The sequence below is a fragment of the Cervus canadensis genome, chromosome 5, assembly GCF_019320065.1.
Source record: "Cervus canadensis isolate Bull #8, Minnesota chromosome 5, ASM1932006v1, whole genome shotgun sequence".
NCBI classification, from domain to species: Eukaryota; Metazoa; Chordata; class Mammalia; order Artiodactyla; family Cervidae; genus Cervus; species Cervus canadensis.
Window position 1 is genome coordinate 42,058,001 of NC_057390.1, and position 24,577 is coordinate 42,082,577.

The 24,577-nt window shown below is 36.2% G+C and overlaps 1 protein-coding gene across 4 annotated transcripts in view; it reads left to right on the forward strand.

Annotated features, from left to right (window-relative positions):
* SANBR (SANT and BTB domain regulator of CSR) overlaps positions 1 to 24,577 on the forward strand; it is a 57,666-nt gene that overhangs the window by 26,521 nt on the left and 6,568 nt on the right. For 3 of the 4 annotated variants that reach the window (XM_043468644.1, XM_043468646.1, XM_043468647.1), the window contains 10 exons: positions 1,699 to 1,822; positions 4,251 to 4,403; positions 10,336 to 10,481; positions 11,334 to 11,430; positions 12,388 to 12,420; positions 13,895 to 13,994; positions 21,744 to 21,835; positions 23,203 to 23,231; positions 23,310 to 23,383; positions 23,860 to 23,948. In XM_043468644.1, coding sequence (XP_043324579.1) covers positions 1,699 to 1,822; positions 4,251 to 4,403; positions 10,336 to 10,481; positions 11,334 to 11,430; positions 12,388 to 12,420; positions 13,895 to 13,994; positions 21,744 to 21,835; positions 23,203 to 23,231; positions 23,310 to 23,383; positions 23,860 to 23,948 — 937 coding nt within the window. The other variant, XM_043468645.1, reaches the window with a different exon arrangement.

The following is a 24,577-nucleotide window of genomic DNA, read 5'->3' on the forward strand; positions in this document are numbered from 1 at the left end:
AGCCCAAACACTCTAGAGTCTATGCTCTGCAAGAAGAGGGCCCACCACAGTGAGAAGCCCATGCACCGCAACTAGAGAGTAACCCCTCCTGCTCGTCACAACTAGAGAAAAAGCCTGTGCACCTAGGAAGACCCAGCACAGCCAAATAAATAAATAAACTTTTTTTTTAAAAAAAACCAGAAACATGTTCATTAAATATTAACTGTGGTGTTACCTTAGAATGACAGTATTATGGATGATTTTCATTTGCTTTTTGCTTTTGTTCCTATATTAGAAATGTGATGTACTTTTATTAAAGAAAAAAATGTACAAATGTTAATTTCATATTGTAAACATTAAAACAGAAATCTAGAGAAAAACATGACATTTGACTCTAGTATTAATAGCACAGTCAACATTAAAATGTTTCATTTTTCTCTTCATATAATAAGGGGAATATAAGCACTTGGGATTTTATACTTTTTTATCTTGAGACTTGACTCACCTTTTGAAAATTACTTCCATTTTGACAGCAATAACTTAATATTACTGTATGAAAAAACAGAAACTAAATTTGACATCTGTTTTGTTGTTTTATTCAAAGTATTTTTCCTGCAAGTTAGCTATTGATGACATTTTTTTAATGTCTTTAAATAACTTAAAACAGATGTAATTTGTAATAACATGATGGCATTTTGTTGTATCTTGAACTAAAGACAAAAATAGCAAAATTCAAAAAGATTAAGGACTTAGAGAAGAATAGGAACTTGTTGCATGTAACGATAGCAAATGGAGTTTTAAGTCTTGTCTGTTTATTTAAATTTATATCATTGAACTTAAAAGTATATATTACTGAGACCTGATTGTATATTACTTTATTACTCCATTACTAGAAAATAATTTTGAAAATAATGTACAGAACTAATATATTAATGGAGTGTTTAAAATTACCAATAATTTATGATAGGTACAATTAAATATGTTCCATTTAGTGATATATGCTTAAGTCCTAACTGTTAGCCTGCTTAAACTGTATTTATTTTTAAGAGACTCCATACTTCTTTTTTCCTTCAGCTGTGCCAGGTCTTTGTTGCTTTGCGCAGGCTTTTTCTAGTTGTGGAGAGCAGGGGTACTCTTTGCTGTGGTGTGTGAGCTTCTCACTGCAGCGACTTCTCTTGTTGCAGAGCACAGGCTCTAGGCACACAGGCTTCAGTAATTGCAGCACGTGGGCTCGGTAGTAGCACTGTGTGGGGTCTAGGACCGGCAGGCTTCAGTTATTATGGCACACAGGCTTAGTAGCTGCAGCTCGCAGGCCTTAGACCATGGGCTCAGTAATCATCATGGTGCATGGGCTTAGTTGCTCTGTGGCATGTGGGATCTTCCTGGACGATGGATCAAACAGTGTTGCCTGCATTGGCAGATAGATTCTTAACCACTGGACTATGGGGGAAGTCCTTAAATTATCTTTAATTTATAACCCTTTATCTTGAGTAGTAAAATAATTTGGCATTCAGTCTGTGACACTTTTTTCTGTTGTCCACAGGAAAAAAACAATAAGATTCCCAAATGAAATTTTATCTAGCATTCAATGTAGTCCCTTCCGTAGCCATCATTTAGGGAATGGTCTTGAAAATAAGCCACAAATTTAAAATTATTTGTTTAAAGCAAACTGTTTATATTGCTTACTTGTGAAATAATAACTGAGGCTCTTTTCCCTAGAGATAAAACTTGGGATGTTCATGAGTATTTGAATAGTCTTTTTGAAGAATTAAAATCTTGGAGAGATGTATATTGGCGCTTATGGGGAACAGTCAACTGGCTAACTTGTTCAAGATGTTATCAGGTGAGTTTTTTTTTTTTTTTTAAATATCCTGTTGTGTAACCACTGAGAGCAGGCTCTTTTGACATATGCTATTTAATTAGTTAGGATGTGTTTGTACAATATCTGACATCTTTTTAAGAAACTAGTGGCAGAAATAGTGGTGCTGTTAAACATTGCTTGCATCTGACCTCATTTCTCTTACTATGATTCTTCCTTTTTTATTTCCATTGCTGAAACAATCAATGACTTGATGAATTTTTATAAAACCAACAAGTTTTTAAGTGATCAAATTCATTTTTTTCAATGGAAAAAAGATACAGAATTCTTGTTGCCTTTCATTTATTTCCAGTCAAACTGTTTCTCTGTTAGCCCATAAATTTCTTTAGAAATTCAGAAACACCTTTGCAGACAGGATGCTATTGAGATGTGCCCTTCTTGTTATTAATAAAATAATTATGTTACCAAAACTGTTTTGTCCACTTCTTCTAAATGAAGGCTTAAAAGCACAAGGAAACTTACGATTTGAAGGTATTTATAATAAATCCTTTTATAAAATAATTAGATCTGTTGGTCACAATCATTCCTATTAGTCCTATGTATAAATTCAGAGTGTTCTGCATAAAACATTTTATGACTCCTGTAGGTCTCCCCGCTCCCTCATTTTCAATAGAGTAAGGCAGCATAAAGAGCAACTTATTACAACCATCAGAGTGACAATTTTTTCAAACTGTGTAAGTTTCTTCCCAGTGACTCCCTATGTCCTCACAGTTTTTAAAAACTTGATTTATTGAAGTATAATTTCCATACAGTAAAATGTATCCTTTTTGTGAGGTTTGACAAACTCATACAGTCGTATAGCTACCACCACAATCAAAGCATAGACTCCTCCTGTCATCCTTAAAAATTCCCTTGTGGCTGTTTTTAGTCAGTTCCTTGTCCCATCTCAGCCTCTGACAACCACTGATCTGTTTACTGTCTCTGTAATTTTGACTTTTCCAGAATGTCATATAAATAGAATCATACAGTATTTAGCTTTTTGAGTCTAGTTTATTTTATGTAGCAAGATGGATTTGAAATTTATTCACATTGTTGTATCTGTCCATGTGTTCCTTTTTAGCCTTAGGTAGTAGCTCACCATAGGAATATACTACCGTATGTTTATCCCCTTACCAATGAAGGACTGCAGGTGCTTCTAGTTTGGGGCCATTATGAAGAAAGCATCTGTAAGCATGCCCATACAGGCTTTCGCGTGAACATTTCTCTTGAGTATTTACCTAGAAATAGGATTGCTGGGTTGTATGGTAAATGTAAACTTAACATTTATACCATGCTTAACAGTTTTTCAAAGTCCCTGAACCACTTTTTATCCTTTCCAGCTATGTATAGGAGTTCCAGTTGCCCCATATCTTTTCTAACACTTGATATTGTCAGGTTGATTTGGATTTTTTTTTCCCTACTTAATAGGTATATAGTTGTCCTCCCAACAGTGGAGTGTCACGTATAATCAAGGATATCAGGCTCCTAAAACCTGATTTGTTTAGCATGTCAGAATGCAGAAAATTTGAAGGATTTTTTTCCCCTTCTTCAAAGCAAATTGAATATTGATTTTTAATATTTATTGTGGAGAGTTTATAAACTCATAAAATAGTTTGTATGCAAAATACTTTGTATGAGTATGCACCTTACAGCTTTTATCAGACTCAAAAATTTTAATTGAAAGCTATTATTTGACAATCATAATTGGAACTAACTGCTACGAATTCTGAACTACAGACTGTCTTTTGTGTTCAGGATCAGTGCTTAAAATTGTTCATTTTATTTTCTTTATTTTACCAACTTACAAATGTATCTGGACAAGACTATTAATCTTATAATTAAACGTTAGTAAATTTTTCACTAGTGATTCAGTTACTCCATAGTTGTCACAGATAGAGTGATGTTAAGTATTTACCTTAAAAAATATGTCCAAGAATAAGGGAGGCAAAATTTTATTTAATTTTTTCCATTGGAAAACCTCTTTTGTGATAGGCCAATTATAAAATTAGATGTACATCAAGATCAATTTAACTCCTCTGAAATTCAAATAGCATTTTTGATTTTGCTTTTTAACAGCTTTGTTGAGGTATTATTACATGCCATAAAATTATTCATTTTAAGTGTACAATTTCCTGATCTTTAATAAATTTGGAATTGTTCAACCATCACCACCATCCAACTTTAGTACATTTCCATCACCCCAAAAAGATCCCTTGCATCCATTTGCAGCCACTCCCCAACCTAGTCTCACTTTTAATCCCAGGCATCCACAAATCTGCATTTTAGCTCTAGAGATGTGCCTTTTCTGTATATTTTATGTGATGGGACATACAATATGTGGTCTTGAGTATTTTTGAGATGTATAATTTCACTGTGGGAATAATACTTGATTTTATGTATTTCTTTTATTCAGACTTTTCTGTGCATAGAGTTTTCACACTGTCAGTATCACTCAGAGACAGTGATTTATCCTGCTGCAGGAAGTTCGCTGAGTACTGTTGGCACTGGAATTTATCCCTGCTGTAACCAAAAGGTTCTTCGATTTGACCCCACTCAGCTTACGAAGGTAGATTTTGAAGGTTGCCCTTTTGTAATTACAGCACTTATTAATTAACACTTTGTATTTAAATATTTTCCTCTTTTATTGTTTTTAAAATGTAAATATATATTCATGTAGAAAAGATTTAACTACATAGGGAAGTATAGTAAAAAGTAGAAATCTCATTTCATACCACTCCCTCATTCTACTTCTCAAAGATAACCACTGTTCACAGCTTCCCTTAAGACCTTGTTTTATACATTTTAGGCACAGACTAAATGTTGTTTTTCACATTGGAAATAGAATCAGACTGTTCATCTTATTCTGTAATTTGCCTTTTTCACTTAACAGTGTACCTAGGTGATCATTCTGTATAATATTAACTGCTTTGTAGACTGTGTAGAGGTTAGGCTACAGATAATAATTTGTAAGTCTTCTTGTAAATGAGTGATCATTGAAACCAACAGATATAGGTGAGCATAAAAACGGGGATGGGGGAAGGGGAACTGGCTTATGCTATCATTTTCATAAACCTCAGTCATCTCCCTATGCAATATTGTTTTTCGGACTTTTATTTCCATCACCAGTCACATACACACCTGGGTGTTGTTTTCGCTTTGGCTCCATCTCTTCATTCTTTCTGGAGTTATTTTTCCACTTTTCTCCAGTAGCATATTGGGCACCTACCAACCTGGGGAGTACCTCTTTCAGTGTCATAGCTTTTTGCCTTTTCATACAGTTCATGGGGTTCTCAGGGCAAGAATACTGAAGTGGCTTGCCATTCCCTTCTCCAGTGGACCACGTTTTGTCAGAACTCTCCACCATGACCCGTCTGTCTTGGGTGGCCCTATACGGCACGGCTCATAGTTTCATTGCGTTAAACAAGGCTGTGGTCCATTTGATCAGTTTGATTAGTTTTCTGTGATTATGGTTTTCATTCTGTCTGCCCTCTGACAGATAAAGATAAGAGGCTTATGGAAGCTTCCTGATGGGAGAGACTGACTGGAAAACTAAGAGAAGTAGAAGATATTAAGAAGAGGTGACAAGAATACACAGAACTGTACAAAAAAGATCTTCACGACCCAGATAACCACAGTGGTGGTGTGATCACTCACCTAGAGCCAGACGTCCTGGAATGCGAAGTCAAGTGGGCCTTAGGAAGCCTCACTATGAACAAAGCTAGTGGAGGTGATGGAATTCCAGCTGAGCTATTTCAGAATCCTAAAGGATGATGCTGTGAAAGTTCTGCACTCAATATGCCAGCAAATTTGGAAAACTCAGCAGTGGCCATAGGACTGGAAAAGGTCTGTTTTCATGCCAATCCCAAAGAAAGGCAATGCCAAAGAATGTTCAAACTGCTGCACAATTGCACTCATCTCACATACTAGCAAAGAACTGCTCAAAATTTTCTAAGCCAGGCTTCAACAGTACATGAACCGTGAACTCCCAGTTGTTCAAGCTGGATTTAGAAAAAGCAGAGGAACCAGAGATCAAATTGCCAACATCTGTTGGATCATCAAAAAAGCAAGAGAATTCCAGAAAAACATCTACTTCTGCTTTATTGGCTATGCTAAAGCCTTTGTGTGGATCACAATAAACTGTGGAAAATTCTTAAAAATATGGGAATACCAGACCATCTGACCTGCCCCCTGAGAAATCTGTATGCAGGTCAAGAAGCAACAGTTAGGAGCGGACTTGGAACAACAGACTAGTTCCAAATTGGGAAAGGAGTACATCAAGGCTGTATATTGTCACCCTGCTTATTTAATTTATATGCAGAGTACATCATGCGAAATGCCAGGCTGGATGATGCACAGGCTGGAATCAAGATTGCCAGGAGAAATTCGAATAACCTCAGATATGCAGATGACACCACCCTTATGGCAGAAAGTGAAGAGGAACTAAAGATCCTCTTGATGAAAGTGAAAGAGGAGAGTGAAGAAGCTGGTGTAAAACTCAACATTCAGAAAACTAAGATCATGGCATCTGGTCCTATCACTTCTTGGCAAATAGATGGGGAAACAGTGGAAACAGTGGCAAATTTATTTTCCTGGGCTCTAAAATCACTGCAGATGGTGACTGCAGCCATGAAATTAAAAGACACGTGCTCCTTGGAAGGAAAGCTATGACCAACCTAGACTGCATATTAAAAAGCAAAGACATAACTTTGCCAACAAAGATCTGTCTAGTCAAGGCTATGGTTTTTCCAGTAGTCATGTATGGATGTGAGATTTGGACTATAAAGAAAGCTGAATGCCAAAGAATTGATGCTTTTTTACTGTGGTGTTGAAGAAGACTCACTGAGAGTCTCTTGGACTACAGGGAGATCGAGCCAGTCAGTTCTGAAGGAAATCAGTCCTGACCGAATGTTCACTGAAAGGACAAACTCCAGTACTTTGGCCATTTGATGCGAAGAACTGACTCATTGGAGAAGACCCTGATGCTGGGAAAGATTGAAGGCAGGAGAAGAAGGCGATGACAGAGGATGAGATGGTTGGATGGCATCACCAACTCGATGTACATGAGTCTGAGCGAGCTCCGGGAGTCGGTGATGGACAGGGGTGCCTGGCATGCTGCATTCCATGGGGTCACAAAGAGTCGGACGTGACTGAGCAACTGAAATGAACTGAACTGAACAGTCGTCTCCCATGAGTTATATTTAAGGAAAAGAAAACTGTGGCTTTTACCATTTTCTAAGACAATCCCCCTAAATAAAGGACTATGTACACAATTATTAAAATAAGTACTTGCAATCTTTCCTTAAATAACAATCCTAGATTAAATATTCTCAAAGAGAAATGGCAAAGGGAGGAAGGAGCTGGTGAATAATTTCCTCAGGAAGCTATAATATGACTCACTGCAGTGAAGACCCTGGATTATTAGCAATTTAATTAAACATTTTGGTAGTTTTCTTGGTTAGAATAAAGATTGCTTTCATAAAGGTTACATTTGTAGCCACTGATTTAAGGTCCAAGATTACAGAGTGACTAGTTTTGCTTTTTTTTTTTTTTTAACCTTTACTGTATTCATAAACATGCTGAATCAAGTGTTTTTTTCCTTTCTACATATTTTGATTTTTATTTCACACATATATCTCCATGGTCTGGCATATCTGGGCTCTGACTGGTTGAAAATTCTGACTTAACAATTCTGTAATTTTAAGAACCATCAGAAACTTTTTCTATTAATTTGATCACAAAAATAAATTATGAACTTCCTCAGAAGACTTTTATACTATAATTATCGATTTATTTACTATTTATTGCAATTCTAAGGCACAGAAAGGCTTTACCACCAGTGTGATCTCCTATACATGTCAGTGCCCCAAAAGATTACTTAGTAATTATTCTTTCCATCATTTAGAACATTGGTTCTCAAACTTTTGCACTCAAGATCTCTAACAAAATCCTAAAAGCTGAGATTCCTAGAGAGCTTTTATTTATGTGGGTTATATCTATCACTATTTACCTTTGGAAATTAAAACAGAAAAAGTTAATTCATTGAAAGAGAATAATAAGCTCATTACATGTTAGCATATTTTTATGAAAAATAACTATATTTTCCAAAGCAAAAGAATAAGTGAAACTAACACTGCTTGACATTTTTTATAACTCTCTTCAATGTCTGAATTAAGAGAAAACAGCTAGATTCTCAGATGTGTTTCCACATTGAACTTGTGGGTAGTCTTTCTTAAAGGTTAGTTACAATGGGAATAAAAATCAAGGAACTTTTCCTGTTCTGCTATCTCAAAATCCACTGATGTGGGACTTTGCTGGACATCGGGTGGTTAAGAATCTGCCTTTCAATGCAAGCGACAGAGTTTTGATCCCTGGTCAAGGAACTAAGATCCCTTATGCCACAGGTCATCTGAGTCTGTGTGTCTCAGCTAGGGAACTCTCACACTCTAGAGCCTGTGCTCTACAACTGGAGAAACCCCGATACGGCATCTGGAGAAATGCCACACACTGCAGTGAAAACCCAGCACAGACAAAATAAGTAAATAAATGTTCCCCAACCTGACCTATGTAGATCCATGTGATCTCAGTAAACATCCTAACAGGTTTTCTTTAATCAGGAATGTTGCTAAGCTGATTCTAAAATATTTATGGGAATACAAAAGGCCAAGAATAGGTAAGAGACTCTCAAAGAACGTAAAGGTAGAAGTACTGGGTTGGCCAAAATGACTTATCAGGTTTTTCCATGACAGCTTAGGGATCTGAAAGAACTTTTTGGCCAACCCAATACTTTCTCTGCTTAATATCAAAATTTATTGTAAGTCTTGGTGATTATGACAGGGTGATATTGATGAAGATTAAACAGATGGACCAATAAAAGAGAATGAAATACATTTGAACTTTGAACAACACTGATTTGAACTATGTGGGTCCACTTATACCTGGATTTTTAAACATAAATACGTACGGTACTGTATATATAATATGCAGTTGGTTGAGTCCATGGATTTTTGTATATATGGGACTCGTGGAACCATTTCCCCAGAGATACTGAGGAATTCTGTACTTGAAGCTACCTGGATACTTGACTGTGACAGAGGTGACATTACAGAGCAGTGGGCACATGATGGACTTTCCAGGAAGAGGTACTGGCACATTGGGACATCAAAATGGGAAAAAAATGGTCCAGACTAGTCCCCCAAAAGTCTGTATGTGAAACTTACCTGATAGTCCAGAGGTTGAGAATCCGCCTGCCAAAGCCGGTGACACAGGTTCAGTCCCTGGTTGATCCCTGATCTGGGACGCTGCCACATGCCACCAGACAGCTAAGCCCATGTGCCACAACTACTGAGCCTGCGCCCTAGAGTCTGTGTTCTGCAACTAGAGAAGCCACCGTAATGAGAAGCTCACGCACCGCAGCTAGAGAGTAGTTCCTGCTTGCTGCAGCTAGAGAAAGCCTACTCACAGCCACGAAGACCAATACAGCCTTAAATAAATACATATTTTTTAAAAGCCTATATATGAGGCAAAGCTGATAAAGCTATTAAAAGATAATACCATAAAGGAAGAAATTTTAAATTCAAGTACATTAGCTACATTAAATAACTGAAACTGAGGAGGCAAACTCACAGGTGGGACCGGATATTAGCAACACATAGCCATAAAAGGCTGATATTAAGATTTTTTTAAACTTGTACAAATTAATAGAAAAAGACAATAGGAACTTCACACAAGGACATTCCTCATTGTCCACTAAACATAGAAAGGATTTCAACCTCATTTTTAATTGGGGAAATGCAGATTAAAACCACAGTCAGATACCACTACATGCTCACCAGAATGATTACAATTACCAAGTGTTATCAAGACCGTAAAGAGCACTCTCATACACTTCTGTTAGTCATTTAATTTGGTACACATGAGCACTTGTGTATCAGGAAACATGTTAAAGAATGTTCATAATACTACTACTTAGAATAGTTCCAAACTGGAAACAACCCACCCGCCAACTATGGAATAGATAAGCAAATGATAATTACTCATATAGAGAAATACTGTGCATATATTAATAGTTACATGCAATAACATGGTTGAATCACAAAAACATAGCATTAAAACAAATGAGACAAAACTAAACTACAGTGTTTAGAGATGTATCCTTAAGTGGTAAAAGGATAAAAGCAAGGAAGGAAGTACCAAAAAAGTCAAGGTAGAGGTTATCCTTTGAGAAAGAAGAGGTGGTTTTGGTTGGGAATGGCCCTGTGGGAATCCTGGAGTATTGTCAGTATTCTGTTTTTAGTGTGGATTGTGTTAAATGGATATTAGTTAAGGTATGCATGTATGTTTCATGCTCTTTTCTGTATGAGTAATATTTTTTCTTAAGAAAAAGTTGTAAATTCATTCATGGGATGGTGTGACAGAGCAAAAAGGAACAGAAACCATCATCTTTAAAGGAATGTTTCTATAAAGAACCAGCCTCTCAGATTTAGTCTTTTACATAACAGGGTTGTAAAGTAAAGGACCATATGGTTACTCTTCGTGATCAAGGTGAAGGTGAAGATTTGCTGTCCTGTCCAACTGCCAAAATACTAGATGATCTGCACAAACACAAAGATGTCATCCTTGTGCCTTTTGCTAAAGATACAATTAGGTGAGGTGAGGGAAAGAAGCCCTGTACTGTAGCTTTATTCAATTAGTGGTTCTCATCCTAGAATCTTCTACCCCCAGTGCTTCCCCAAATCAGTAATGGTGGTCCTTAAGTAGTTATTTCAGAAAGCCTAGTTGAAATTGTGTTAGCTTACAATAAGAGCAAGCATGTGTTTATTTGATGGGGGAGGGGGGGCTCAAAATATTAGAAGTCCAAGAGGAAGAGAAACTAATAATAGGAGTTCCTGGTGACTGAAAGGATGAGGCCCACAATCCAGTTTTTGAGGATTTCAAAAAATGTTCCCAAGTTACTTGAGACCATCTTAGCTTGACTGATAGAACTAAAAAAAAATTGATGGTTGCAACAAGTTATCTTTGCCTAGATTTGAACTCCTTGGATTCAGTAATTAATGCAGTCACTTCCATCATTCTGCAGTTACAATGGGCTATCAGGTTGGGGGTAGGAGGACCCTCTAACAAAAGCTGTTCTCAAAACAGTATCCACCATTGTAGCCTATTTTACCACCTGGCAGGTATGATGCTTGAGTGTAAGTGGTGCTCCCCCCATACGGGGTGACTTCTGCTGGGGGAATCATGAGATGCATTAAGAAATGTAAATGTTGAATGGCATACCTTATACTTAAGAACTATATTTCTGAAGAGCGATTTATAGAACATTTGCAGTTAAAGCAGTATTGTTTGCATTTAAATTCTTCAGAAATTGTGGCATTCCCTGGTGGTCCAATGGTTAGGACTCTGCGTTTTTATTACTGGGACCTGGGTACAATGCAGGCAAAAAAAAAGAAAGAGCTTAAGAAATTGGACACTTCTTCCTAAAATGTCTTTTTCTTTCAAGTGATTCTGGTGGTCCCTGTGATGAAAAGGGTCTAGACTGTGATGTTTTACTGGAGCCAAATACACCGTGGGGCCCCAAGAGTGGGGAGCTTAATGCTGTAAGTAGCTTGTTTCATTTATTTTTTATTTATAAAAACAACTGATGATATCTAATCTTTGACAGAAATATGATCAGTTTAAATTAATACTGCAATTTTCATTAATAGGCATTTACTGACTATCATAACAAAGTGTTATGCTGAATTAACAGGACTATAAGGCTGATATTTTCCTTGCCCTCAAAGAATTAATAATCAAATTTGGGGGGAAAATATAGTCTTCAGGGTTTATTATGGACAAATAGTGATTTGCAGAATAAAGATAATATGAATGGGATATGTTATCCCCTTAGCCCTATAAACTTTTTTGGTGTAAAATTCTCTTTTTTTAAATTGTATTCAGTAATGCATTTAGTTTTTCCAAGGTTTCAAAACTGAGATGTTTTTAAGGTGACTGGAAAGCTTTGATGCGTTTGATTCCTGTGACTAACAGCCAGGAAGTCTCTATTTGCCTGTGAACATCCTGTCTTTGTGTTAGTTGAAGTAGCATTTACCTAAGAAAGTGAAATATCCCATGTAAAATGTGCTATAAGCTTCAGATTGCTATTAGTGTTTAATTATTGACATTTATTTATAAATTGTATATAAAATAGAAAATTTCTTGAATATCCATATATATATGGTTCTTTAATTTATAATAAAATATAAACATTAAAAAGTGAAATAATTAACAAAATAACAAATTATATTATCTCTGTATGTGATTTATTTGTCCTTTAGAAATGACACTAGGAAATGTTGGGTTTTTTTTCTTTTTTTTTTGTAAACATACACATTTTTCTCTAGGCAGGGAATATAAAAGATCGTACTATATCATTTTTAGATGAGATATTTCACCCTAGAAGGGAGCCATACTTGTAACTTTCTCTAACTCTTCTACACCATCCACATGAAAATAAGGAGCTGCTATCTAAGTAGATGCTTATGTATTAATCTCTTATTTGGCTTTTTTTATAGTTCTTATCACTGAAAAACTGGACTCTGCAGCTGGTAAGTGAGTGACTATATTTCACTTTCATAAATCTTTCTCCCTACATCAAAGTTTAGTTTAATAGAATCTTATAAATATTTTATAGTGAAGTGAGTGAAGTGAAAGTTGCTCAGTCATGTCTGACTCTGTGACCCCATGGACTACTATACAGTCCATGGAATTTCCTAGGCCAGAATACTGGAGTGGATAGCCTTTCCTTTCTCCACAGGATCTTCCCAACCCAGGGATCAAATCTAGGTCTCCCACATTGCAGGCAGATTCTTTATCAACTGAGCTATTGGAGAAAACCCTTATTTTATAGGTGTTAGTTAAATGTGTAGCATCCTTTTCAGCATCTATAATTTCACATTTACTAAAAATATCGTTGTCTTCCCTCATATCTCAGTTGGTAAAGAATCCACCTGCAATGCAGGAGACCCCGGTTTGATTCCTGAGTTGGGAAGATACGTTGGAGAAGGGATAGGCTACCCACTCCAGTATTCTTGGGCTTCCCTTGTGGCTCAGCTGGTAAAGAATCCGCCTGCAATGTGGGAGACCTGGGTTCGATCCCTGGGTTTGGAAGATCCCCTAGAGAAGGGAAAGGCTACCCACTCCAGTATTTTGGCCTGGAGAATTCCATGGACTGTAAAACAGACATATACTCCTTTATCTGGCTGCATAACCCATAAGCTTTCTTCCCCCCCCCCCCTTAAGTTTTCTTAAAGGACCTTTTTAGAAAGGCACGTGGAAGTCATATTTAAAATATTGAACAAAACAACAAATCAGTTAAGTTCCATTTATTTGGTTGGTTGATTGACTTATTGTTTGTTCCTGCCTGTTTGCCATTACTATGCCATCTGCCACCAGTATTCACAAGAATGGAATAGAAATTTGAATCAGTGATAACAGACAGGAGGGTGGATAGATGCAGGAAATTGATGTGGATATGTTTAATCCAGGACCACATTCACCCAGAGAATTTGCACATGTGCCTATTTGTTGTTTAGTTGCTAAGTCATGTCTGACTCCTTTTCAACCCCATGGACTGTAGCCCACCAGGCTCCTCTGTCCATGGGATTTCCCAGGCAAGCATACTGGGGTGGGTTGCCATTTCTTTCCCCATTGCTTGTTTATGAGACTACATTAATATTGACAATTATTGTATTTTAACTTAATTTTAATACTCAAGGAAAATATTTTCAGTTGAGAAATAGAGTTGCAGTTCAGCAAATACTAAGTACCTATAATGTGCCCATCACTCTGCTAGAATCTATGAAAATAGTAAATTTTCTAAATATTTCATGTAATGTTATCCTGTCTTAAATGTAGGCATTCTTAGATCCATTTCCCAAATGTTGTGCTAGGCAGTGGTCATTTCATCAGTTCTTGTTTGGCTCATTCATCCAAAATAAGTATATAAATGTGTTTGGAAGAATTCATTGGTGATGTGATAAGATAAAATTTTAATATGGTATGTTTTGTTTTTTATTTTAGAAACAACAGTCCTTATTTTCAGAAGAAGAAGAGTATACCACTGGGTCCGAGGTCACTGAAGATGAAGTTGGAGATGAAGAAGAAGTATCCAAGAAACAAAGTATGGATTTCTAGGTTGAGACTCCGCTCGCTTTTATAAGGAGGCTGCATCCTGGAGGATTTAGTGCAGGGATGAGGAAGGGGCTTTATAAGTCTGCGTGGTAGGTTACAATGTGGAAAAAATAATAGAGGCTTCCTCAAGATTCTCTAACGCTGACGCTAACACAGAACACTCATAAAGTTATTTTTAAAAAGTGAGGTATTACTAAGAAATAATCCTCCGAGTTTTCGTTTCAGGTATAACTTAATGGGTTTCTCAAAATGTGTAACTACATCAGTATACCTGAGATGATTTGAAATGACACTCAAATTCATTTAATAATAGTAATTATTATAATTAAATAATTATTTAATTTAATAAAATTAACAATAATTTTATTATAATGTAATAATATATTATAATAATAAATAATAAATTAACTTAATAAAAAATAATAGTCATCAAAGTATGATTTTTTTTTACAATTAAAAATATTATTTCATACAACCGCAAAATGAACTTGTATCAAAAATTTTTAACTCATTAGTGAGAGAAATAGCAGAGAAAAGCTAGGGTTAGAGTTAGGCAGTTGACTATTCAGGTATTTATAGGCATTTGAAAAAAGAACGTTAAAAAAAAGATTGCAAATTAGATACAAAACTGATTAATGTTCTACAGGGCAGTAATTCCATAATCTTTGGGGTTATCTTTCCTATTAGAAATAATTTGCTTTTCTCTTAGACATAAAAATTTGCATGGTAACTTGAAACTTCACAGCATCTAGGCCTTCATCAATAGGCATTTTTCTCTTTATTACTATATTTCACTTGCTTGTATGTACTTTGTTAAAGATTTTTTATTAGTGTTCATGAGGGATATTTGTAGTTTTTTTATGATGTCTTCAAATTTTGTTATCAGGTTAATACTGACCTCATAAAATGAGTTGGAAAATGTTCACTACCCTTTTCTGAAAGAATCTGTGTAGTATTTGTATTCTTTGGCCCTAAAATGTATGATAAAATTTAGCAGTGAAGTCATTTGGGCCTGGAGTTTTCTTTATCGGAAGACTTTTAACTATGAATTCAGTGTCTTTTATTAATATAGTGCTATTCAAGTTTTCTATTTCTTCTTGAATCTGTGTTGACAACTTCTTTCAAGGAATATGTCCATTTTATCCAAATTGTCAGTGTCAGATTTATTAGCATGAGGTTGCTCCTAGTATTTTCTTATCCTTTTCTATCTGCAGGATCTCTGGTAATGTCCCTCTTTCATTCCTGGTATTGTTAATTTGTGTTTTATATTCCTTTTTTCTTGATCAGTTTAGCTACAGGTTTATTAGTTTTATTGATCTTTTCCAGGAACCAGCTTTTGATTTCATAGACTTTCTCTGTAGTTTGTCTATTTTATATTTCATTGATTTTCAGTCTTATATTTACTGTTTCCTTCCTTGAACTTACTTTGGACTTAATTTCCTCTTTTTTCTAGCTTCTTAATGTGGAAACTTAAATCATTGATTTTTTACTTTCTTTTCTAGTATAAGCATTTAAAACTATAAGACTCACTCTAAACACTGCTTTTAACACAGATTTTGGTATATCTTGTTTTCATTTATATATAATACAAAATATTTTCTAATTTCCCTCATGATTTTGTCTTTGACCCATGTATTGCTCAGTAATGTGTTTAATTTCCAAATATTTTCCGATTTTCTGAATACTTTTCAGTTGTGGATTTCTCATATAATTCCATTGTGATCAAAAAATGTACTGTCTGTGCTTTCATCTTCTAAGTTTTATTGACACATGTTCCAGATGTGCATGAAAACAATGTGAATTCTGTTATTGGTGGAGTAGTCTGTAAATGTAGAATGAAGTCAGTTTGATTTTCTAGTGCTCATTTTCTGACTGCTTGTTCTATCAGTAAGAGATTAGTATTGAAATCTCAAGCTATCATGTTAATTTATATATTTTTCCTTTCAAGTCTGTCAGCTTTCGCTTTATGTATGGGTTAGAGCTTTGTAACTGGGCACATATACAATTACAGTGTATTGACTCTTTTATCATGGTATAGTTTCCCAGATGGCACAGTGGTAAAGAATCTGCCTGCCAATGCAGGAGACTCAAGAGACATGGGTTCAATCCCTGGTTTGAGACAATCCACTGGAGTAGGAAATGGCAACTGACTCCAGTATTCTTGACTGGAAAATTCCATAGAGAGAGGAGCCTGATGGATTACAGTCCATGGGGTCTCAAAGAGTCAAAGACATGGCTGAGCAGCAGGCATGGCATGACATAGTATGTGTTTGAGCTTTGTAACTAGGCATGTATGCATTTATAGTGTGCTGACTATTTCATCATGATGGAGCCCTCTTTATTTATAGTAGAACTGCTTATCTTAAAGTCTGTCTTGTTTAATTTTAAGATAATCACTCTAGATTTGTTTTGTTTACCATTTGAATGACATATCTTTCTTCTATCCTTTTATTTTCAACGTTGGAGTTCTTAATTTGAAGAATATATCTTGTAGATAGCATATTGTTGGAAATTGCTTTCTTGTCCAGTTTGACAATCTCTGCATTTTGATTGGACCATTTATTGTATTTATATTTAATGTGTTTAGTTGATATGGTTGTGTTAGGTTTGCCATTTTGCTATTCATTTTCTAGTTGGCTCAAATGTTTTGTTTCTCTGTTTCTCCTTTCCCGCTTTTTTTGTGCTAAGAAAATAATTTTAGTATATTATTTAAATTATTAGCTTTTTAGTTATATTTCTTTGCATTTGATTGTTCTAAAGATTTCAACATGCCTTTTTAATCTATCACGGTCTACTTAAAGGTAATATGAATTACTCCAGGTAGAATATTAACATAAGAACCTTTAGAGAAGGGAACAAAGAAAAATATATACCTTTAGTCCTTTGTATTTACCAACATGTTTATCATTTGTTTCTATATCTTTGTTACCATCTGATGTTATTTTCTTTTATTCATTCATTCATGAGTGAGTGAAGGTCTCTCAGTGTGTCCGACTCTTTGTGACCCCATGGATTCTTTACCAACTGAGCATGAAGGAGTTCTTATTTCCTGTAGTGCAAGTATACTGCAAGTGCACTAGTGAATTGTTTTTATTCACCTGAAAATGTCTTTATTTTGCTTTTGTTTTTGAAGTACAGTTTTCTCAATTTATAATTCGTGATTAACAACTTTTTTCTTTTAGCACTTCTTTTTAAATTTGGAGGATAATTGCTTTATAATGTTGTGTTGGTTTCTGTCATACAACAGCACTAATCAGCAGTAGCTGTATAACTATATATCTATATATCTCCTTCTTTCAGCACTTTAAATATGTCATTTCAATGTCTTCTGGCCTCCATTGTTTCTGAGAAGTTAGTCCTTATGATAAAAATTTTCCCGTTATGTATGTAATGTACACTTTTAATCTCGCTGCTTTTGAGATTTATCTTTTTATTTTTGACTTAGAAGCTTGACTATGACATGCCTAGATGTGATTTTCTTTGTGTTTATTTTATTTGGGATTTGTTGAACTTCTTGAATCTATAAATTGTTATCTTACAATCATTATTTCTTTAAGTATTTTTTGTGCCCCTTTCTCACATTTGTTGTCTGGGTCTCCAATATACCTGTGGCCTTTTGATATTGTCTTGGAGGCTCTGGGTGTTTTCTTCAGTCATCTCTCCCCCCGATTGGATAGTTTCTAATCCTTAACTTCATATTCAGTGATTCATTTTTCTGCCATTTCAGATTTTCTTTTGAGCCTATCTGGTACATTTTTTCACTTTTTCATTTCAGTTATACCTTTCAGCTCTAGAATTTCCCCCCTGGTTCTTCTTTTATACTTTATGTGTTGAGATTTTCTCTACCATTTTTCCTTTGAACATATCTGTAACAGTTGCTTTGAAATTATTGTCTCCCAAGTCCAACATGCTGGCCTTCTCAATCAGTTTTTATTAACTATTTCTTCTGAGTGGATCATACTTCTCATTTTCTTTATCTCATGACTTTTGGGTGAAAACTAAATACTGTAGGTTATCTTTGTGCAACTCTGAAACCTTTTATTCTCCTAAGAATTGTTGGTATTTTTGTTCTTATAAGGAGTTAACCTGCCTAAGCCACACTGCAAAATCTGTCTCCCTGCTGGTGTCTTTGCACAGGTTTTTTCACCTGCTAGCTGCTGCTGCTTCTGCCTGCCCCCCACCTCAAAGGCCACACCAGCCTGTGTAGTTTAGTGAGCTTCTTATGGTCCTATGTCTCTGGTTTCTCATAAAGTTCAGGTGGAGGAAAGAAATCTGCTCTGGGTTCCTTCATGGTCGCCAAAACTGTTGACTGAAAAAATATATTCACATTCTGAAAGTAGAGAGCTGTTTGATCTGGTGGGAATGTTTAGGACGCTGAGCCCAGGAGACAGTATCTCAGTAGCTCTGAGAAAACTGCTCCATGGAGGCAGGGGGACGTTAGGCTATATACAGTTCAGTTCAGTTCAGTCGCTCAGTCATGTCTAACTCTTTGCGACCCCATGAATCACAGCACGCCAGGCCTCTCTGTCCGTCACAAACTCCTGGAGTTTACTCAAACTCATGCCCATTGAGTCGGTGATACCATCCAGCCATCTCATCCTCTCATCCCCTCCTCCTCCTGCCCCCAATCCCTCCCAGCATCAGGGTCTTTTCCAATGAGTCAACTCTTCACATGAGGTGGCCAAAGTACTGGAGTTTCAGCTTCAGCATCAGTCCTTCCAATGAACACCCAGGACTGATCTCCTTCAGGATGGACTGGTTGGATCTCCTTGCAGTCCAAGGGACTCTCAAGAGTCTTCTCTAACACCACAGTTCAAAAGCATCAATTTTTCGGTGCTCAGCTTTCTTCACAGTCCAACTCTCACATCCATACATGACCACTGGAAAAACCATAGTCTTGACCAGACGGACCTTTGTTGACAAAGTAATGTCTCTGCTTTTTAATATGCTATCTAGGTTGGTCATAACTTTCCTTCCAAGGAGTAAGCGTCTTTTAATTTCATGGCTGCAGTCACCATCTTCAGTGATTTTGGAGCCCCTCAAAATAAAGTCTGACACTGTTTCCAGTGTTTCCTCATCTATTTCCCATGAGGTGATGGGACCAGATGCCATGATCTTAGTTTTCTGAATGTTGAGCTTTAACCCAACTTTTTCACTCTCCTCTTTCACTTTCTTCAAGAGGCTTTTTAGTTCCTCTTCACTTTCTGCCATAAGGGTGGTGTCATCTGCATATCTGAGGTTATTGATATTTCTCCCAGCAATCTTGATTCCAGCTTGTGCTTCTTCCAGCCCAGCGTTTCTCCTGATGTACTCTGCATATAAGTTAAATAAGCAGGGTGACAATATACAGCCTTGACATACTCCTTTTCCTATTTGGAACCAGTCTATTGTTCCATGTCCAGTTCTAACTGTTGCTTCCTGACCTGCATACGGGTTTCTCAAGAGGCAGGTCAAGTTTGCATAGAGCAGGCAGTCTGAACATCAAGATCAGTTATCAAGTGAAGGAATTTAGCATTCTGTGTATGGGAAGATGCAAGTCTTTGGGCTCACTGAATTTATTTCTTTCATATGTACCTCAGCTCTCTGGGGCCAATCCTGTTTCCTTGTTCACCTTGCTTCTTGCAGTCCCCCAACTTCTCAGCAGTCACCATGGAGGGTGGCAGCATCTGCAGGATGACAGTTTGGGGAGTTTAGTGGTCAGCCAAGGAAAGAATTTATTGGGGGGTGCACCTGCTTAGTGGTTTCCCTGCTTTGGGGTTCCCCCTAGATTCCTACTTGTTTTTCCAGTCCCAGGTCTAACCTGTGATAATTCAAGCCAGCAAGACTCTGAGAAGCTCAAGCTAAAAACAGTTTGGGGAAGTCATTCAAAGGCACAGGAAACGTGCCTCCTCTCACAGAGAGCAGTTCTGTCTTGCAGTGCTCAAAACCCCACCCTAATTCATTTGAATCAGTCCTAATGAGATGGATGAAACTGGAGCCCCTTATACAGAGTGAAGTAAACCAGAAAGATAAAGAACATTACAGCATACTAACACATATATATGGAATTTAGAAAGATGGTAACGATAACCCTATATGCAAAACAGAAAAAGAGACACAGAAATACAGAACAGACTTTTGAACTCTGTGGGAGAATGTGAGGGTGGGATATTTCAAAAGAACAGCATGTATACTATCTATGGTGAAACAGATCACCAGCCCAGGTTGGGTGCATGAGACAAGTGCTCGGGCCTGGTGCACTGGGAAGACCCAGAGGAATCGGGTGGAGAGGGAGGTGGGAGGGGGGATCGGGATGGGGAATGCGTGTAAATCTATGGCTGATTCATATCAATGTATGACAAAACCCACTGAAATGTTGTAAAGTAATTAGCCTCCAACTAATAAAAAAAAAAACAAAAAACCCACCCTAGTTTCTGCTTGCCTTTTTAGCTGAGCTTCCTAGGGTTTCCCGTGTACTTGCATAGTTTAACATTCAGCTCAGAATTTGGGCATAGTTCATGTTCACATTTTAGGCCTCAGATCTCTTTCTTGTTTCCAAGTTTTCCCCTTTGAATTCCTAGCTTCTCTGTTGCTTTGAACTCTGTCATTTTCTCCCTGCAACTCAAGGTTATGATTTTCCTCCCTGAGCTGGGGAGGAGGGGGAAGGTGCCCTCAGATAAGGGAGCTTTTTTCACATGTAAACAATGAACTTTCTCTCTTCCTTTGATTATTCTCCAGTACCTGCAGATGATTGTTTATACTATTTTTGTTCTGTTTTTATCATTATTTTGGGGGAAGGAATTGTCCACCCTTTCACACTGCTGTTATCATGTAGCCCACCCTGTCATGGATTTTTAGCAATATAACACTTGTTAATCTCCCACATTAACAGAGAGACACATGTCAGGGGCCCAGGGCCAGCACACAGATAAATCTATCTAGATTCTAGATGTTGTTTTGTCTTTATTCTGTTATCTTCAAGGTTGTCTTCTATGTAGCACGTTTTACAGGTTTTTTATTTATGGTAGTGATGAAGTTTCTTTTTTAAGATAGAGCAAAAACTGTAAAGATGGTGTACGAATAATTGATAATTGGGAAACAGCAATCTAATGTATTATTATCAACCTTCCAACCTTGTTTTTTGATAAATACTTCTTTCCTCTCCCTCTTTTTTTGCCTGTCTCCTTTCTCCACTAAACTGTCAGCCAAGAGTAAGGTCCGAATGTTCACTGCAGGAATGCCCTCATTTCGAATACAGTTTATCCCAGATCTGCATCTTCCCAGGATCATTTATGTTCTACCTCCATTTTTACCCTCATAGCCCAACCTCCTGTGTGAACAAAGGCATTTTAAAGATTGTGTTTGTGTGAACTCTTCTTTCCTCCCCTTCTCAATTTGTGATTTTCTAGGTTACAGTTATTTTTTATATTGAAAAATTTGAAATTAGGAGATGACTCCACTGTCACGTTAGATTCAGGGAAATAAATATGTGTAATTTCTCCAACATTTTTCTACATTTAATTTCATTGGGTCTTGGAATTCATTGCCCTCATTTTTTTCCCTAAGATTTTCACCAAGTAGAGAGAAGAAAAGTAAAATGAACCTCTATAAAGCACTTTTAGTTTTATTTCTCCATATATTTACTTTTTATCCAAAGGTAATTTTTTAGTTTTTAAAAGCAGTGTTTTATTTTTTCAGTGATTTTATTGTTTGGATATGACAAGTGCATGGGCTGATAACACTGACGTTCTATTATCAGGGAAAAAGGAGAAGCCAAAGAAGTTCACTAAACAACCAAAGAAGCAGATGTCTTCACCCTGTGGTCAGAAGAAAGAAAAGGCCCTGGAGAAGGTAACTATAAATTGTCTATTCTAATTATTACTATTCTTAAGTTGTATTAAGAAATAAGCAGGTACGTCCAGGAAAAATCTGAAAAAGAAGAGCTACTGTACCGTAGTGGAATGCTAGCAGTGTAAAAATGAGTGAAGAATCTCTGTAAAGACTGAGATTAAAGATCTCTAAGGTATATTGACACATGAAGAAAGGAAAGTGAAGTATAAGAAAGATAAATTAGAAGTTTTGGATTAGCATATACAAACTACTACTATATATAAAATAGACAACAAGATCCTATAGTGCAGGGGACTATATTCAAAGTCTTATAATAAACTACAATGGAAAAGTGTGAAAAAGAATATATACAAATATATATATAATGGGCTTCCCTGGTAGCTCAGACAGTAAAGAATCTGCCTGCAATGTGGGAGACCCAGGTTTGATCCCTGGGTTGGGAAGATCCCCTAGAGAAGGGAATGGCTATCCACTCCAGTATATATACATATATATATATATGTAAGCTGAATCACTTTATGCCAGAAATTAATACACCATTGCAAATTAACTATAAGAGAAGAAGAAAAAAGGAAAAGTACAGAGCAGTATGTATAGTGGTATATTATGCTACCATTTATGTAGAATAGATAAAGGAATATATATGAATTTTCTTATATATCCATAAAGTAGCTGTAGAAAGCTATATCAGACATTGATAAAATTGGTTGCCTCTAAGGAAGGGAACTGAATATCTAGGGGGAGGGACAGAAACTTTTTTACTATGTGTCCTATTTATACTTCTTGAATTTTGAACCAGTATTACTTATTCAAAAAATAAAACAATTTTTAAACTTGATTGTATTTTATGACCATTTAAAATTATTCTTATTTCCTCATGCCTTCAAAGGAAGGAGTAAAAAGCCAGGTAAGAATAAGAGAACAGTATAACTACTGTTGGCTAAAAGAGGAACTGTGGATTCTAAAAATGTGTGAAAACCTGGGGCAGAGACACATTCCACACAGTATATGTTGGATGGATTGCACTTTCATCTCCATGTTAAGGACCACAGGCACAGAATGAGTGAATTCTAAAAGACTGCATTAGAGGTGGGGGGCTTCCAGGTCAGATAAATAAAATGGGTTCTAATTCTAGGTCTCTTTCCCTTTGGATAAGTTTCTTAACTCCTCTGAAACTATTTTAATATAGAGATAATAATAGCATCCATCTCACATGGTTGTTGCAGGGCTTCAATGAAACAATGCTTGTAATGCTCTTGGTACAGTATCTTGTACCCAATAAATGTAAACTCTTTTTTGTTATTACCTATAATGCTAATCAGTAAATATGTTCTAATTGGGCCTTAATGTTGTCTACTTTTTTTTAGTCAACTTCTAGAGATGTGTCTCCTTTCATGTGAGTATTACTCCTTAATCCAGTCAGATGTTCACTCTAAAAACATCAATGCTGATTTCTGTGTAATTTTTTCAATAGTGTGAGTATGCAGAAGAATAAGTGGGATGCCACAAGATCCTTGAGATTCAACCAAGATGCCCAAAGAGAAGATGGTAAGTAGTATTATTTGGGTAATGTACAAATTGGATATAAAGAGTAATGATAGGAGTCTTATGAAGTATGCTGAATAGCTTTAAAAGTTCCAACTAGAATAAGGCCCAAAATTAGCACATTCCCTCAGGCATCAACCAGAGTTTCATTACTAGACAACCCCAGTAGATAATGTGTGGTTTCATGCATCCATCATTCTGAGGTCTCTCAGCCTGACTTTCATCCACTGCTTCCACTTTCAAGAAGGCTGAATATGTCTTCAGCTGATTTACAGTCATCTTAAAAGCAGCCCAGTTATATACATATGAGCCATTTTGCCACTTGAAGCCTAAAGTCCTTCAAAGATAAATAGGTGCATGTGTCTGCAAATAATATACAGTGGTGTTTTCATGGACTTTTAATAATTGCAGTCTTCTTTAAGAAATAAAAATTATTAAACATCCTCATAAAATAAGATTTATTAATTTTGACCTTTCAGATCAGCGGCGGATGTCTGAAATTACTGGGCACCTAATAAAGATGAGATTGGGGGATCTGGATCGAGTCAGGTCAAAGGAAGCAAAAGAAGTAAGAATTACGTACTCACGTATGGTGCTTGCTTAGTACTCTTTCCTACTTTATTTTCATCATAAGTATAAAGATGCTTTATGATTTTAAAAGAGTAAATTTTTAATATATTTTTATATTCTGTACCAGTTAGCCAATTCATTCACATAAAAGTTTTTCACCACCTCTTATGGCCCATAGACCTGTGTCACACACATAGTAAAGTACACTGTCACTGAAAGTATAGTATCCAAGAACAGATTAACTTCATCGTGGAAGGTGACCTCCTGGAGTTGCTAATTTCATCAGCTCTGTGTCGGTGCTTAGATGTTATCTTTAAAATAAGATGTTGTCTTACTATAAAAATGATAACAAATACCTGTACTCTTGCTGAATTACATATTAGTTATAACATTATATATCATCATTAGTATCAGTGTTATATATTTACAGTAACTTTTGCCCCTAATGCTTTTCTTGAAAAATTTACTTCCCTACAAGAAACAGGAAAAAAAAGTCTTCATCACCATGGGTGAGACAAATATTTCTTAGCTACAACACCAAAAGCATGATCCATAAAAGAAAAAAATTGGATTTCATCAAAATTTAAAACTTCTTTTTGAAAGGCATTATTAAGAGAATGAAAAAAC